The 16988-nt window shown below is 42.1% G+C and overlaps 2 protein-coding genes across 2 annotated transcripts in view; both read right to left on the bottom strand.

Moving 5' to 3' along the window:
* Positions 1 to 749: 749 nt before the first annotated feature.
* LOC104079795 (retinol dehydrogenase 7-like) lies at positions 750 to 8114 on the bottom strand. The gene is made up of 5 exons (XM_009581949.1): positions 8067 to 8114; positions 5131 to 5461; positions 3253 to 3511; positions 1834 to 1997; positions 750 to 1000 (listed from the first exon to the last, which is right to left on the bottom strand). Exons 1-5 carry the CDS (start codon positions 8112 to 8114, stop codon positions 750 to 752), a joined length of 1053 nt encoding a protein of 350 aa, XP_009580244.1.
* A 5786-nt stretch (positions 8115 to 13900) lies between these two features.
* The window catches only part of DHRS9 (dehydrogenase/reductase (SDR family) member 9), a 5047-nt gene continuing 1959 nt past the window's right edge, over positions 13901 to 16988 (bottom strand). Inside the window, exons 3-5 of the mRNA XM_009581948.1 lie at positions 16753 to 16988; positions 15024 to 15187; positions 13901 to 14127 (exon numbers count right to left, since the gene is read on the bottom strand). Coding sequence (XP_009580243.1) covers positions 13901 to 14127; positions 15024 to 15187; positions 16753 to 16988 — 627 coding nt within the window. The remainder of the gene's footprint in view (positions 14128 to 15023; positions 15188 to 16752) is intronic.

Raw genomic sequence — 16988 nt, 5'->3', positions numbered from 1 at the left:
TTTCCTCATAAAATATACTAATATTAGGAAGAAAGTTAAAATATAAGTTTGGATACTCTGTTCGCCTAGTAACAGAGTACAATGTAGTTTTGATTTTCCCTGTAATTGCATATCTGTAAAATAGCTTGTGTTTTATCTCTACGCAGTTGAATAGTCAGGTGACTAGATGTGGTCAAATACTGCAATTGTAATTTTTGGAATATGTTGCAATAGCTGGGTTTTGTTATTATTTGATTTCATGTCTTGTGTTCAGAAGCTTGTGAAGTTTAGCAACTCCTGAATATTACCATGAGCAAACCCCCAAGAAATAGATGACTAAATGTGACTAAATACATTCTGTAAGGTACATGTATAAGATGTATGTTCTGAAAGGCTATTGTTTTATTTCAAGTTCACTAGCAGCCTATATGTTGATGAAGTCTACTTGAAAAACTGATTCTTTTAGTGATTTTATTTTTCTTATTTAAAAATTTTTTATTGGTGAGTAGTATTAACCAGCTTTGTAGCTGAGTATTTTATGAATGCAGATCCTATAGAGGTATCATTTCTGAGCATAAAAAATTACTTTCAAAACCATGCTGGATTTACAAGCCTATCTGCAAACTCAGAAATTCGAGGTAAGGAGGGGTGGGGGATGGAGAAAGTGTCTTCTGAAAGGAATTTAAGCAGTCTAGTTACTGGTAAAGAAGAGGATGTCTGGTTTTGACAGGATTAGTATTTATTTCCATGGAGCTGATACTGGTTTAATACTAAATGTTAATTAGAACTCGAGGAACTGATCTCCCACTAGCTGCTGGAGCTGGAAACGTCATACAGAGCAGCATGTCAGATAAACAGCTTGGGGCATAGGAGAGAAACAGCGAAAAGAACTTTGCATCCCATCCAGCTCCGTATCGTGTCCTGGGGTACTTTGCTATCAGGGCATTTTCCACGCATTTTATGACCTTAGAAATATCAGAGTCACACAGTCTTTTCATTGATGATCTTTGAGCTTTTATATCTGTAAAGAAGAAAATAAACCTGAAAGCATTTAGATGCAACATCCTCTGTGAGAGGATTCTTTATATTCGAAGGTTTGGCTACAGCTTCAGACTTGCTTTAAACTGCTGGCTCAAGTACTGAGAGCAGAATAGCTACAGCAGAGCAGAGACCAGAAAGGCTGCAGAACACCCAAGAGCCCAGTAAACAGAAACCTCCCTGGCCCATATTTTGAGCCAGATATTCCCTACAGTAAGTGCAGCGTGACACAGCACAACTTTCCAGATATCAGTAAGCCATAAACTTAGCATATGGTCATAGCAATTCATTCCTCCTGGGCGTTCTACCTCTAAGTATGGAGGGACTAAGGATGGTAGCATGACGTCATATCTCACCAATCTCATATGGGAACTAATAGCGCAGGCCTCATCTAACATACACATAGTCCAGAACAGTCAGCTAATGGGTTCTTAATGGATGTTAATGAAGTCCAGCGAACGTTCACAGAATCACAGATTGGTTGAGGTTGGACCAACCCCCTCTGCTCAAGCTGGGTCACCTAGACGAGGTTGCCCAGGACCATGTCCAGACAGCTTTTGAATATCTCCAAGGATGGAGACTGCATAACCTCCCTGGGCAACCTGTGCCAGTGCTCAGTCACCGTTACAGTAAAATGTGTTTCCTGATGTTCAGCAGAAACATCTTGTGTTTCAGCGTGTGCCCATTGCCTCGGGTCCTATCCCTGGGCACTACTGAAAAGAGCTTGGCTTTGTTGTCTTTACAGCCTCCCTTCAGGTATTTATATATATTGATAATATCCTCCCTGAGCTTTCATACAGTCCTTTTTCTACTTACATTCAACAAAGTATTTTTCTCCGTAGGAATCCCTGATCTCAGGACTCAGTCTGTTCCAAAGTCTTAAGAGGTATTTATTGATGCCATCTGAATTAACTACTCCCGCCTTAAAGAAACCATGCTCAACAATGCTTACTTTCACTCCAAAATGCTGCATCTCTATCCTAGAAGAAAAAAAAACAATAACTATCCCTGACTACCCAATAATGGCATAACCATTAAACATAAGTCAGGTGAAAGTCTGTCACATAAATGAATATTGGAGAATTTGATTCTTATCTTCAAATGTCAGAATAATTTTGAGATACTCAAATTCGCTTCATAGCAGTGTACCTATCCTATAAAAGCACAGCAGGCAATTAACTCTGAGGAAAAAAAGCAGTGTTAGGTAGATTCACAGCTTTCTGTGTGGTTTGTGTTGGACTGATGCAAAGGATGCAACAGCCATCTGCATCTTAGCTATGTATTATCAAACTAAAACTTTTGACTATTTCAAATACTGTTGCATCATTTCAGCTTCCAGCAGGAGCAGATTATTAAAGTGCCTGGGAAAAAGTAAAAGTGAGCAAAAATTTTCAATTGGTTTAGAACTTTGTTCTCCATTGTATAGTTAAATGCCTATGGTTAAGTGATTAAATGTTAGTGCAATAAAAGTTAGTGTGTTTTCTGGTAGCGTGGTTCCCTCTATGTAATTTTGAGTTGCAATGCAATTCCTTTGGGATGAAAATGGCCTCTTTGTCTTGCTGGGCAGCTAGCAGACCCAGGCAGCTACGTTCCAAAGTGTGCAAATGAATGGACCACGTGTACATTAGCTGTTAGTTTATATTATATTTCCTTGGGGCAGATGCTTTCTTTATATAAACATTCATAATGGTTTGCAACCAACTTTTCTAGTCCTTGTGAAGACTTGACTCGCTGGGCTAAGTCTTAGCCTTCTCAAGGCAGTACAACACATCTGGCTTCAGTGAAGGGTGCTCAGCTTAATTTTCTGAAGTTACGAGTACCTTTGGTAATGTGGTTGCTGCCTGGAATCGCCCAGCTCAGATTGTTGTGGAGCATTAGAGCAAAATAAAATGGATTGTAAATGGGCAAGTACAATTTGCCCAGGAAACTCTGGATGTCTGACCAGGCTACACTGTTGATTTACTTTCGTGTATGCAGTGGATTCACGTGCCTGAAAGCTGCATGCTAGCCATTTGTCCAGGATATCACAATTTTTCCCAGTGCAGTTTCCTGGTGGGTTTGTTCATAGTCCTGGAGATTGAAATCCCAAACAAGTGACCAACATCCTCTTATTTTCCTTTCCCCCTTTAGGGAAGATTCCCAGAGAGAAAGCAAGAGAGGCAAACATACAGTCACTCTTCTTCAGCACATCTGGATTCTGTTTTTGGATTCATGCTTGTATTTCTAGCTACTCACCGTAAAGTGTCAGAGAAAGCTTCCATGCCCCATTTGGACAGGCTGTAGCCACCCCCTACAAAAGCCATCAGGCCTTTGGCGTTAATTAGATTGACTACTCTTCCCTCAGCTTTCTTCAGAAGTGGCAGAAGCTTAAGCGTGATTTTAATCAATCCCAGCAGACTAACATCCAGAACTGAATGGAAGTCTTCAATCCTCAGCCAGTCAGTGGGTGCTACAGGTGCTGTTCCTTCAGCATTGCTCACCAAGCCAAAAAGCCCTAAGAGGATTACAAAACCATTTATTTCAGTATGTGGCAATATCTTACCCTAGATACCTTCATATGTAGCGTTGGGAACCAAGTACACAGTTTGCAAAAACTTTAGTGAGATGAATACAGTTGTCTGGGCTTTGTTTGTAAGATCTACTCTGTACGCCTGGCAAAATTTGCTGAAGGCCTTAGGCAATGACTCTAAAAGAGCATGGGTAAAGTATTAAAGGAAAACTATTTTGGTTGGAGATATGGGCCACCACACTGGGCTTTACTATCCAGATCTGCTCAAGTATGTGGGCTCCTAATATGGACTTACATTCTTGTGAAAATCAAACAGTCTACAAAAAAGTGGAGAGACTGATTTTTCTGGGTTGGGGTCTAAAGGTCTGAACCAGATGTGCGGAATTAGTCAATGCTTCTAAAAATATTAGCTTAACCCTGTGTATTGATAACACTGCTTTATTGCCTTATAAATTACTTGAGGAACTTCAGATAAATAGTGACGCTTCCAAGAGTTTACTGAGGACAGCCTGTGCCTGAAAGGAGAGGCCAAAAGTCCAGCACTCAGTCTCCATAAAGAGTTTCTCAGATTGAGGTGACAGCGTTAGCAGTGGTTACCCCGACCAACAACGTGCAGCTTTCCACATGCTAGGAGCAGGGGCCTGCTGGAGGAGGTAAGCGCTAATGATTATGTTGTCCTTCCCTCAATCACTACATTCAAGAATGGTCTGGAACTGTCATGATGAGGCCAACAGTGTTTTACAAACTTAGAGGAGAAAGTCCTACTGGTAGAAGATACGTGTTTTGCTGTTTTAGCTAGTTAATTAACAAGCCTACTGAATATTTGGTATAACTGTGCATTACAGCTGGTAGTTGCAGTGTTGTGATCCCCTTTGGTGGCCCTTACAAATGTCTAGTCTGAGCTATTGGTGCTGAAAAAGAAATATGTATTGCCATGGTTGAATATATTTACCACGCAGATCTTTTTATTGCCCTTTGCCAAAACCAATACTTAAGTCTTGTTTTTAGCTCCACAGACAATCTCTTCCTCTTTCAGACAAGTGCTCAGAGGTGTATGATAGTGTAGTGAGAGCTACCTATGTAACAACTCTGAGAAAACTGGCTGAAACAGCAAGTGTTTAACTGTTACAGTCAGGGCAACTGCTGTTGTGTGCATTGCAAAAGCCAGACTTATTCAGCCATGTAAAAACACTCTTCTGCTTACTAGAGGAGGGCTGAAGAAGCCCTGCACCAGTCATTTTTAATTGGGTGGGCTGGTTTTATTGTCAAGAAAGTTCTTTCTGGTACCAGGTAGCACCTTCCCCCCACTGAGGTTCTTCAACTGCACCAAAAGGAGTCCGAAAAACACACCTGGGAATGATCTGGTTTTAATAGACTGAGCAACTAGATTTTTAGGCACCCCATTGGTGAAAGTGAGGGGAAGCCCAAAAGCATTGCTGGAGAGAATCTCTCTGAACTGAGAAATGACAAAACTGAAGAGTGAATGCATTTCATCAGTAAGAGGAAAAATGCCTCTGCGGAGAGTGGAGAGGCACCAGAACTTTTAGCTACACCAGATTTGGTTATATTGAATAATTTTTCTGGGAAATTACCTTGCCACTTACCCTTGCCAGCCATCTCTTCGGTCACAAACACCACAGCCCTGGCAATGCTGTTGGAGTCAGCTAAGTTCAGGTTCACTGTCTTCAGTGAGAGTGAGGAGCAGGACTGTAGCTCTTGGCCTCTTTTTTCTGTGGCACATGCAGCAATGACACAAAATCCCCTTTTGTCAAGCCATTTAGCCAGTGAGTTTCCAAGTTCGGTGTCACAGCCTGTTATGAAGACATGCTTGCCACTCCGGTTTCTCACTCTGTGACTGTCTCTGATGAGCCAGTAAATGATAAGAGAAAGTACGGAAGCCAAAATTGCTATGTGCAGTGAGTCTGAAAGTGAGAGCTAAAGCAAATAAGTTAATGATCTAGAAATGCAATGAAGCAAATGTGCTCAGCCAACCCCCCAACTTCCTCAGGCACAATTCCCGTAAGGGGCTTTGTTTCTGGCTGCAGCCCTTCCAGCTCAGTGTAAGTTAGGGGAGAGCAAGGCTGGAAGCTTTGGCACAATGTGATCAGGATCCATGAATAATACATGCCTTGGCAAACCCTTCCCTTCCTATAGGATTTCCACTGTTTTCAAGCTTTGTTGACCAATCTTTCTAGTCAGCCCTGTCCTTTCAGGACGTTTCAGACTGAAGGGAATGACTGCATCAGTTCTCACAGTAGCGTCTGGAGTTTTTTGTGGACACTGGTGGTTATTTGTGCTAATACTGGAGAGAGGAATTCTTCTGGGAAGAAGGATGATTCTCTTTGACCGCCTGTATGATGCCACTCAGGCTGCTCTTCTAATCTGTAGTGCGGAAGCAGAGTGGCCCCAAGAACAACCAGAAAAGCCTAAGCTGTAGTGGTGGGTCTGATGACTAATTTGTTGTGTGACTCGTGTTGTGTGATGGTGAGTGGTCTGCTTTCTGCCCCTTAGACAAGGTAGACTTTGGGGCAGTTCCTGAGTCTTCTGTCTCCTTCCTCATTGCCTGTTTGGCACTGATACACAGTAGAATATATTATATAGGAAGTGTGTTTGTATAAAGAAATGGGGAAATGCATGGAGATGTTGCCCTCAAAAAAAAAAAAAGCACTGAGGGAACACAAGGTTTCCTCACTTTGGTGGGAAGGATACTGTTTGCTTATTACAAAAATTTTTGATAAATGTAGAATACAGTTCTTGCCATCTAAAATATTTGTGATTGATTACTGTTCTTCTATTTGTATTTTTGGTTTGTGCAAGAATTAAACCAAAATAATTCATTAAAACCAGTATTTATGGGAAGGCTGGTAAACATTTTCCAGACATCCTGTTAAAGAGAAACTTTTTTAGAGGTGCTAAGCAGTCACGTAGGCTCTAGTTACCTACATATGTGTAGAGGTGCAGACATCTGGCCTTTAAACTGTGATTGTATTCAAAGAATGAAGTGATACTTTAAAAAAAAGGAATTTGTGATTATTTTTACATCCCAAAAGTACTCAAAGAGGAAGGGGTTGGTCTTCTCTAACTCATAGCTGTCTGAAGTTAAGCATTGATTTGGCTGATTTTTGTGTAACATCCTTGCTATCTTCAGACATGAATATTAAAGGAAGCCCAGTGTATTAGGCCTGGTTGCTAAAGCCCGCCTGATGTTCTTGTTCCTACTGAGTTCATGGAGTGATTTGGATTTATTCTGATTCTAAATTTTGCTGTCACCTCACCAAGTAGGAATGGGAGGAATCTCAGAATCTGATAATGAATGTTGGACTCTCACTAAATAATTAAATCAGTCACGTAGCTGATAAATTGTAACTAGTGACAACATTCATTGCCACTTGATGATCTTATTTTACATAGTTGGGTGCCTCAGTAGCCATCAATATGGACTTCTGAGCTACTGGTTAATGCTCTCTGATTTTAAAATGTTAAGCAAATATATACAGATGAGAGTTTGCTTCTCCTTCTGCTGCAATCTACAGGGAGGTTCCCGCTGAATTTTTGGGGTGTTAGATTGGTCTCTGGGCTGCACTGGTTATTTTAGCAGTCCACCTCACAGTTGTTTTGAGGCTGATGTAATCGCCCCTCTAGTTCAGGTACTTCACTTAGATACTTGTCTTTTTTGCTGTGAATGTCCTTGTTAAGTCTGACAAGGATTGCAGTGTTCCTGAAATGTGTGCACTTTGGAATCATCTTTGTAACATTTCAGTGAGTTGGTGGCATTTATTTTCTGAGAGGACTCACAGAGTGTGCTCTGACAAAGTGCCATTAAAACTGTGTGAAAGAGCTCGGGCTAATTCAGGCTTTTGTGCTGTAAAATAAAGTCTGAAAACAGGATGTTGCAACAGCCGATCATAGATAACCCCAGTCCATTTGTAACGGCATGCCAGGCAATGAGATTTCCCTTGACTGCTGATTGAGAATTTGGAGCTGAGCTAGACACAAAGAGAGAGAGGAGTTGCTACCAGCAGGCTCTTGTAACCCCACGCCAATAAATCTCAGCAAGCTACTCAGCAAGCTAGTGCTGTGATATATTATTTTAGGACTCAATTCACCTTTTTCCCAATACAAAATTAAATGAAGTAATTAGAGATTTGGGGAAAAGGTTAACCTAATTGGAAACAGGAGCTCTAAATCACACCTTCCTTCCTTGGCTGTGCTGTAGGGAGGAAGCAGCAGGCAATGAGCTTGCACTAGTGGAAAGCAGGTTAAATTTGAAACTGGTCTCTGTGGAGAAGTCCTGGAGTGGCTGGCCAGGATGCCTTCTTGGCTCCTGTTAAAGAAACACCTGGGACTGCTCTGGTTAGTGTTAGTCCCTGTGTTTAGGTAGCAATAATTGGCACAGAAGTGCTGTAAGACAAGGGGCTGTAGGGGCGACAGCTGAGAGGGCAGCGCTGTGTGGAGCCTCCGCTGTTCCTCTCTCCCCTATCACCCCTAGGCCAGTGTTCCTAAGCCTGTAATCCCTAACCGCCTAGTTCTCCCTGAGTACCAGTGCTCCTTCTCTGATAATAGATGGACATTCCGTGCCGAGCACCATGGTGGGTTTTGCTCTGCTGGAGCCTTCTGCCAGTATTTATTCTGCCAGATGATGTCATTGCTGCTGGAAGGAGTCTGGGGTCAGAATCAAAGGAAATCGTCTCACTTAAAGTTTTCTTCCAAGAAAATTGTCTAGTTCTGTAAATGTACTATGTTATGCAAAATATTCCTAGTTTGATAATTGTGGAGCACTAAAAAAGCCACTTGTCTTCCAGCGGCATATTGATTTTGAAATAGCTGCCTGGAGTGGCAAAGAGTGTGTTTCTAGAGAAAATGTCAGCATGATATTTCAAGACTATTGATATATCTTCATAAATATTGAATTCTGATTACTAATGTAGCCAGTAAATAGCTAAAGGCAAATTCTACTTTCCATTAAAACTTTGATATTTGCCTGGCAAATTGAGAACTCTTGGGATAGAGCTTGGCTTCTTACGCCTAGACAAGTGCCATTATAAAAGCAATTGATTTTAGAGAAAAGCAGCATGACTACACTGAGAGCCCTTTAAGATCCTTAGACAACTGCAAAATACAGCATCCCTCTGCTTCTCTGCACTAAAGGAAACTGAAGCATATAGACCGTATTGAAGGGGGGGTTACTGTTTTACTCCCACAGCAAGTTTGCTTTGGTAGTCGTGCCAAAGAACCTCGGGTTGGGGTGACATTTGGGGTCTGGGTGTACTTTGGATTCCTTCATCTGCCACTGTGGTGGCAGTGCAAACCTCCAGAAGTCAGTGATCTGTAATGGGTTAGTGACCTGCCAGGCGTGCCAAGGAAGAACTGCCAAGGGGAAATTTAGGGACTGGCGTTCTTCAGAAACAGCACTCGTAGCACTCAGTGGAAGGTTTAGATGTATCAGACAATGCTCTGACAGATCATCCAACAGCTCTGCAGAGTCTAGGAAGTACAAACTTTAATAATTGGTCATCCTGCCAGACCTACAAAACCCCTGGTCTTCAGTTAACAAATTGAAAAAATATGCAGGCACAAACACATCACATCTCCCACTCTTAGGCGAGCTATTCCTGCACATGCAGGGCTTTGCACTTTTGTTTCATGGAAAAGGAGTGCTTTTTCGTATGCTGTGTAAAAATGTCAGTGTGATAATTCAGTTTGGTGGTCAACAGATAACTTACGATCTTCATTAATATGTCACCTTAAAAGAAATAAATCTCCAAACTCCCTTGCTCAGCATTTTGCAGGGAGATGAATGTAGTCTGGTACAATGGGGGCTGATTTCTCAGCATGATTGTATCTTTCTTTGTATGGCTTGCACTTCAGATTTTTACCACAGCATCGGCAAAAGACCCAGGAAAATAAAACCCTGTAAACTCTTAGGTGACTGACCCAGTAACTCAAAATAAAGGAGTAGAGAAAGATTCCAGATGTTGGGAAGAACATTTCTGAGTTAGTATTTTATTCATCTATTCTGTAGGTGGTTAGATAAGCAACAATTGTTAAAATCACTCTAGAAAGAAAGGGACTGCATGTTCTCTTGTCTGTGCACTCAAAAACAAGTGCTTAATTTGTTCTTAGCTATTCTGCAAATGCATGTAATGGGTACTGCTCACTATAACGATAGACACGAGTTCTGTTTTTGTGCCGGTACTCACATTCTGGGGAGACATCTGCAAGCTCAGTCTATACCTCCAGGTGCTCAAGAGTTGCCTTCGCCTGTTATTTCCAGTGTCAGAACATAGAAACTGCCCAAGTCAAACTCATAAGCTTGTGCACCACGACCCGCATGGTGATAGTTTCCAGAAAAATCTCACTGTAAATTCTGTGTCTGGTGGTGCTTTCTGATCGCTGTATATTGGCTGACAAGCACAGCCCCTCTTCCAGCTGTTGATAATGATTTGTGCTGTGATGCTTCTACCTTGGGGACTTACTTGGTATTAATCTTCTATATATGCTCCATGCCTACCTATCCTACCTATGTTGTATAAGCATTGCTGCCTATATATAGTAATCTACAGAGCCTGTCAAGACTCATTAGGGAGAACTAATCTACTCAGCTGGGAAGGACTGATCTGTGCTTCATCTTGAAACCAGCAGGAGTCTTTCCATTGATTTAACAGGGCTTGGTTCAGACCTCCACCTTTTCTCCTGCATGTGAGCGAGTTGTTACTGATATGACTTAATCTTTTAAGATACATCCTTGTGTGTGAAAATTTTCAGGGATGACATTATTTTTCCTTGTCTAGGGGCAGCTTTTTGCTACTAGAAACAAATTAATTGCCTGAGTAACTGAGCGATGTTTTTCAAATAAAAGCTCAAAATTCTACAAACTGTGCAAACAGAAACTCTACAGTTTGCATGGAAAAAGACTCCAACATAAGACTGCTAGGCTGCTTGTTTGTGTGCTACCTGGCCCAGAGTCTGCTGGGCACTTCTGATCCAGCTTTGAGTGCTATTGCATAAACATGTAAGCAGAACTCCTTTTCCCCACTCTCCGTGCCTCCCCGTTCACAGCACCATGCAGTGCTGGATGCTGCAGGAAGTGAGGAGGCTTGGGCAAAGACCTTTCTCAACAGCAGAATGAATCAATAAGCTTTTTATGAAAATTAATTTGAAACTAACTGAATGAGAAAGAAATTAAAACTGGGGAAACCGAGCAAGGTGATAAGATGGAGCTGGAAGTAATCTGGTCCTGTTCAGTTGACCGGACCAGGGCAATGGCAGCCTGTCCCAGACTGGCTGGTGACCCTTGTCTGGCTGCTCCCTGCCAGGAGCAGCAGAGTTGTTAATTCATCTTCTGCTTGGTGGGCAGCTCTTCCCCCTCCAGTTTCTCTCACTGCTCATTTTGGCTTGGGCCTGGAAATTCTTGCTTCTTTTGCCACTCTGCCACACACCAGTTTAAGCTGGTGTTGGTTGTTACTGCGCTTTCAGCACTCTCTGGGCAGTCAGGACAGGAGATGTGTGCAGCTTGCTGGAGACTTGGTGGCTGGGAGGGATTTCCTCTCTAGCACAAGCCTGGCAGGCGTGCCTCCTGGGCCTGCTTAGTTCTGTCTCGCCTGATTCAAACAACAGGCTCTAGAGCATGGCTGAAATGACCACAGAACAGCACTCCACCAGCAGGCAAAGCCCGTCGCAGGGGAACATTTCTCCAGCAGTGTCAGGTCAGGAGTCCTGCTATTGTAGGTAGCAATCCTTTGCCACACAAATGAAGGAGAGAAAAACATAAAAGGAGTTTCTCTTTCTCTACTGCTGATTTTTTTTCTGAGCAAAGTGCTTTTGAACTGTAGAAAATACTTTCAGAAAGCTGAATAGCTCCTGCTTAGCATATCGGAAAACATTGAAATGGGGAATTTTTCCAGTAAGTTCCCTTTCTCACAGAGGATCATCTAACTTGCTCAGAGCACAGCATGCAAGGGAGCTTAAGAGAAGAGAAACCACATAAGCAAAATGTGAACTCCATATGTAGCTTTTCGTTAGAGAGCTTGGCATGAGACAGTCTTTCATGTGCAGAATGCAGCACTTGACTGTCTGATTTCCCATTGACTCCTTAGGTGTATTTCATAATGAAATCCCTGGCTCCTAGAAAGGATGTGGATGGTTCTCAAGTGAAAAGCAAGAAGCTAACGTTATTCCTGCTTGACAAGTGAGGGTTTTGAAGCACACCTTTGTGTGCTGGCTCTAACAAGCTAACTGAAGCCAGGTCCTGTGGGTGCAATCCCCCAGGACGTTCTGACCTTGCGGAAGTCATGTGTCTTCTCCTGAACAAGTCCCTTCTAGTCCCTAAAAACATATGTGTAAATATTCACCTGCCCCATACAATCTTTTGAGCAGCACGGGTTTTGATAGCCATAGCAGAGCACACTGTGGTTTGCTCACTTCTAGAAGTCACTGACTTTTGTTGCTGGCATTTGCATAAATGAGGCATCTGGTTCCAGGAGAGAAAATGCCAGCAGAATCTGGCCCTCCATACAGTGAGAAGTAATGCATTGAGCAGCTGATATTTTTCTAATTTAATTCTAATTTAAATAATATATTTACAGCTAGTGTATTTTCCTTTAAATGTTAACCTTTGCAGTGCTAGTGTCTCGCAGCAGCTGACAGTATACTTGTGGTCTGACAGGGACCAGCCAAACTGTAATTTCTAAAGATAAAGATCAGAGTAGGTAGTGTCATTTCATACTATCTTCGTTTCCCTAATCACTTTTGACTGAGTAATCTTGGTGGGGAAAAAAACAACAAACTTTAACTTCTAGAAAAGCTCTGTGTGAAATGACACCAGGGCTGTCTGCTAAGTTCAGAGGACAAGATTCGCATCCCTAGGGCCCGATGCTGCCTGCTCTGCAGGAGCCAAGAATTTCACTGACTGGGATGGACCGATCTCTTGCCTGGAAAGCGAACAGCTCATGCAGATTGGGACAGGGAAGCTACTAGCTCACCAGACAACCACAAAGCCTTTGGATTAAATGTTAAATAAAGAAAACTTTTATTGACAGAAAGTCGATCTTAAAATAAAATCTACTACAGCAATGCCATCAATACCTCACAAAGAGTAGCCAGTTGAGAGGTATTACCTCAAACCTGCTCTAGAAGGAGTAACTTATTCAGATAACTGAGGTATAGATCAAATGACCCCACTAAAGCCTACGCATAAGCTGCACTAAGAAAAGTTGAATTGATGTTTTGCAAGCTCTATAGAAACAAAATTGAAAACCAGCACTGTTTGGATAGCCACCGGGTAACTTGCTCTTTAGCCTGATCATGTCACAGCAAATTCACCAGTATGAGGAAAGCATTTGTTTCATCGCTGAGTAGTTTCCATGGCAGTGGGAAATGGCTTCCTGAGCAGCATGCAGTTACAGACTTGATGTGGTGTCTCTGCAGTTCTCAAGCACTTTGCCATGATTAATTCCAGTGGAGCCGGGTCTTAACAGGCACTTGTGTCAGGAATTGAACAAAAGCAGCACCTCTCCACAGGAATTACTCAGCATCTCACAAAACACAAGGCTATTATTTTTATGCCAAGAAATAGCTCCCCGACTTGAAGTCTTGCAAGCTCAGATTTTTTTTTTTAAATAAAAAAAAAAACCCTTAGCTCTTCACTATGTAAATTGCAGGTATTGGGCCCTTGTAATTGGATCCACAGTCTACGCTCGTAGCTATGGATCCTGTACAACAGAGGGGTAGAGCTGGACTTCAGAGATCCTCAAGATTTAGCATGCTGACCAGGAAAATGCCTCACCTAAGCCTTGCAAAGTCCTGTGAGTAGGAAGGGGTGTGAATCCCAACCAGCTCAACAACTTGGGCACTTCATTTTGCTCTCTCTCCAGCTAGGACTGTACCAAGGAAAGGAAACCACAGTTTCATTGGCCTCAAAACTGAATAGGGGTGACTGCTAAAGAAAGCAGTATCAGGAAGAGGATTTTCTGCCCTCCTTCCTAGTTTATATTGCAAGAGTTCACTTCTCCCAGAGGAAGGCCCTGTTTCCATTCCCTCCTCTGCCTGAGATGACCGAACTCTTGCTGTTGTAGGGACTTAAAGGCACATTCCCTATTTTCCTGGGATATTTTTGTCTTAAGGTTCTTTGTGAAATCTGGAGCCTTCAAGGGTTCGAAAACTGGAGCCTTCAAGGGTTCTCAAACTGAGCACCTTAAAGGAAAATGAAATAATGTAATTTTTTTTTAATAGTAGCAGATATTGGAGAAATATATCTATTTCTTACATTTCTAGGGAATGTGTGTGTATTTCATGTATAGTTTGTATCATGCTGATATAAAGGTCAGAGCTTATAGAATCAGCCTTGTCCGTGATGGGGGATATATTGGCAAATATTTACTTTGCATGGGAAACTGCAAGCTCTACTCTGTTCCGCAGCAGTAGGAAGTCTTGTATAACTGCTGGCATTCTTGAGAGGGGATTCCAAAACAACTTAGCATCCTGCCCAACAATGTAATGGGTACGTGGATGGAGGCTTGTTAGGGCATGCTCCATGCACTGAACAACAGGTGAAATGTCCTTGTTAAGACAGATCTCGGACAGCTTTTGCTTCTTTGCTGCATCTGTAAAGCTCAAAAAAAGAAGATCATTTAGTGACAGCCAGGCAAGGTGAGTTTTAACCCTTCTCCCCACACTGATCTGTGCAATTTCACTAGGGAATTGGTATCTTGTTTCTCCCTACACAAGAATTTGTAGCAGTTTCTGAGGACCAAGCCCCCATCCATAATGATCTTGTGATAGAGTTTACCCCCAGAACAGTCTAGTTCCCTTAATTGTGGAACAACTATGGCAAAACCAGGCCTGTATGGTCTGAGGACAGGCAACCAGCATTGACAGTAGCTCAGGATAAACATAACTATATAAGAGGCAAAGGGAAACAGAAATGCTGTACTTGTAAATGAGTCTCTTGTAGTAAGGAAATTGCTTTGTGGAAAGTTGTGAAATACAATTGTAAAGAAGAAATTTGAGGGACAAGAAAGTCCAAGGATCAAAAGACAAGCAGCCCCTGTTCAAGCAGGCTTAGCAAGCGTCTGTCAGACAGGAACTGAATGGCTGCTTCACCACTGGGGCTAGCAGAAGCAAAAGGAATTGATCTCTATTTGATTACTAAATAAATAAACAACAATGACAGAAAAACACATCGAGCACATTGATTGCATCATCAAATAAAAGTTTTTCTGTTTGGGAGTTTGCTCAAAAGCTTCATGCCAGCACGAATAATTAATCTTTAACTGAGATTTGGATAAAGCTTCCCAGAACAAGTCTTTTGTGCGGATAGTCATATTGTGATGCAGATGCATTTGAAGAGCAACTTTTCACATCACAGTCTTTCCAAAAAGTCAGAATTATTAGAAGATATAATGCTAGATATAATTAGAAGATATATGCTACTTTGCAAGGCTTTCTCAACAAGAAATGCATTGCTTCTTTTGACACAAATGTCTGGAAATTGCCTCACCTTTCTGAAAATACTCCTCTCCATATTGCTTTTTAATATCAGGGGGAAGCTTATTCCAAATAACCTCCTTCTCTTTCATAATCTTTGCTGGATTGGTTAACGGTGTTTTAAACAGTCCAGGTTGAATGCAAGAAACCTTAACTCCAAAAGCTTTCATATCTCTCCTGCAAAGACAGCCCAATGATTTAGTCACATTAGACATTATTATTAATACTGTCGGATCTTTTTCTGTATTAACACTTTTATTTCTGCCTTTACATGTGTCCTGGTTTCGGCTGGGATAGAGTTAATTTTCTTTCCAGTAGCTGGTATAGTGCTGTGTTTTGGATTTAGTATGAGAAGAATGTTGATAACACACTGATGTTTTTTAGTTGTTGCTAAGTACCCTGCTAGTCAAGGACTCTTCAGAGGCTGGGAGGGAGCATAGTCAGGACAGCTAACCCAACTGGCCAACAGGGTATTCCATACCGTATGACATCATGCTCAGTATATAAGGCTGGGGGAAGAAAAAGGAAGGGGGGAACATTTGGAGTGATGGCGTTTGTCTTCCCAAGTAACCGTTACGCGTGATGGAGCCCTGCTTTCCTGGAGATGGCTGAACACCTGCCTGCCGATAGGAAGTAGTGAATGAATTCCTTGTTTTGCTTTGCTTGCGTGCGCAGCTTTTGCTTTACCTATTAAACTGTCTTTATGTCAATCCACGGGTTTTCTCACTTTTACTCTTCTGATTCTCGCCCCCATCCCACTGGGGGAGGAGTGAGCAAGCGGCTGTGTGGTGCTTAGTTGCTGGCTGGGGTTAAACCATGACAACATGGCACACCAGCACACAAATACTGTGACATTTGTTCATGGTTGTGAATTTTCAGCTTGTTGTCCCTAAATGAAAGAGGAATGAACTATCTTACCTGCTTCACTGAGTGAGAACATGGCATGGGCAGTGACTGTGCGGTAGCTGGCATAGTGTATTTGACATCCTAGTTCACCTCGCAGTAGCTCATTAGTTATCTGACTTGTCTGTAAGACTGGCTGGCTGCCTAAATGCAAGGATGTAGAGCCATTTCACGTGTCTTAGGGAATCCCTCACAACCTCTGGTTGATGCTCCAGATTGGTACAGTTCCTTCTGTCCCCATCTCATATCTGTCAGCCCTGTGTGTGTGTCCCGGTATCTAAAATGGCACTATATGGTTAGGCGCACAAATCTCCCTGTCTGTGGTACAAGGAGAAGCCATGGTGGTCCCCAGGATTAGTTTGCTATGTTCTCTAGATCTCTCTAATGATCGGTATAATTAAGAGAAGACAGTTTGGAGAACAAAGCTTAGACAAAAGTTACTATCATGAAATAACTCATGGTATGTATTTTTTCTGGATGGGTGGCTGCTGGAAGTTTCTAGGTGCACTTTTCAATTAGGAGAATTAGGTTCATATTGCAAAGACATCTCAGTTCCCTTGAATGGAGCTTCCTCTGCAATAAGGCCTCTGTGCACACTAAGATAGGTTGGTTGTGAATCTGTAAGAGTACCAACTACACTGCAGTAATACTTGAGGACAGCTTGTGTGCCCAACAGGCTTTGTACCATTTCAAAAGTGGCATAAGTGTCTAATGTTTTTCAATTTTATACCAAGTGCCAGGATTGTAATTCCTCTCCTATTCTGCATGTGCCAGTTTTTAGTTAGTATATGAGCTTTAGGAAAAAAAAGAGTGGTCTTTCCTCATAGTGAGTGTTATACCTTAAGCTGTCATTAAATCCTTCTACCCCAAACTTTGAAGGAAAATAGCCTCCACCACTGAACGCTAGGCGACCTCCAACACTGGATACATTTACTATCCTTCCCTTTGCTTTTTTTATCAAGGGAAGCATATTTATTGTAACATTTATGAGTCCAATTAAATTAACTTCAATTGGTTCTCTAAAGTGCCTAATATCCAACCAGTCTGTAGGAGCCGGTGGCCCCATAATCCCAGC

Source organism: Fulmarus glacialis, unplaced genomic scaffold, assembly GCF_000690835.1.
Source record: "Fulmarus glacialis isolate BGI_N327 unplaced genomic scaffold, ASM69083v1 scaffold11717, whole genome shotgun sequence".
In the NCBI taxonomy this organism is placed as follows: Eukaryota; Metazoa; Chordata; class Aves; order Procellariiformes; family Procellariidae; genus Fulmarus; species Fulmarus glacialis.
This window is presented reverse-complemented; position numbering and strand designations above follow the sequence as displayed.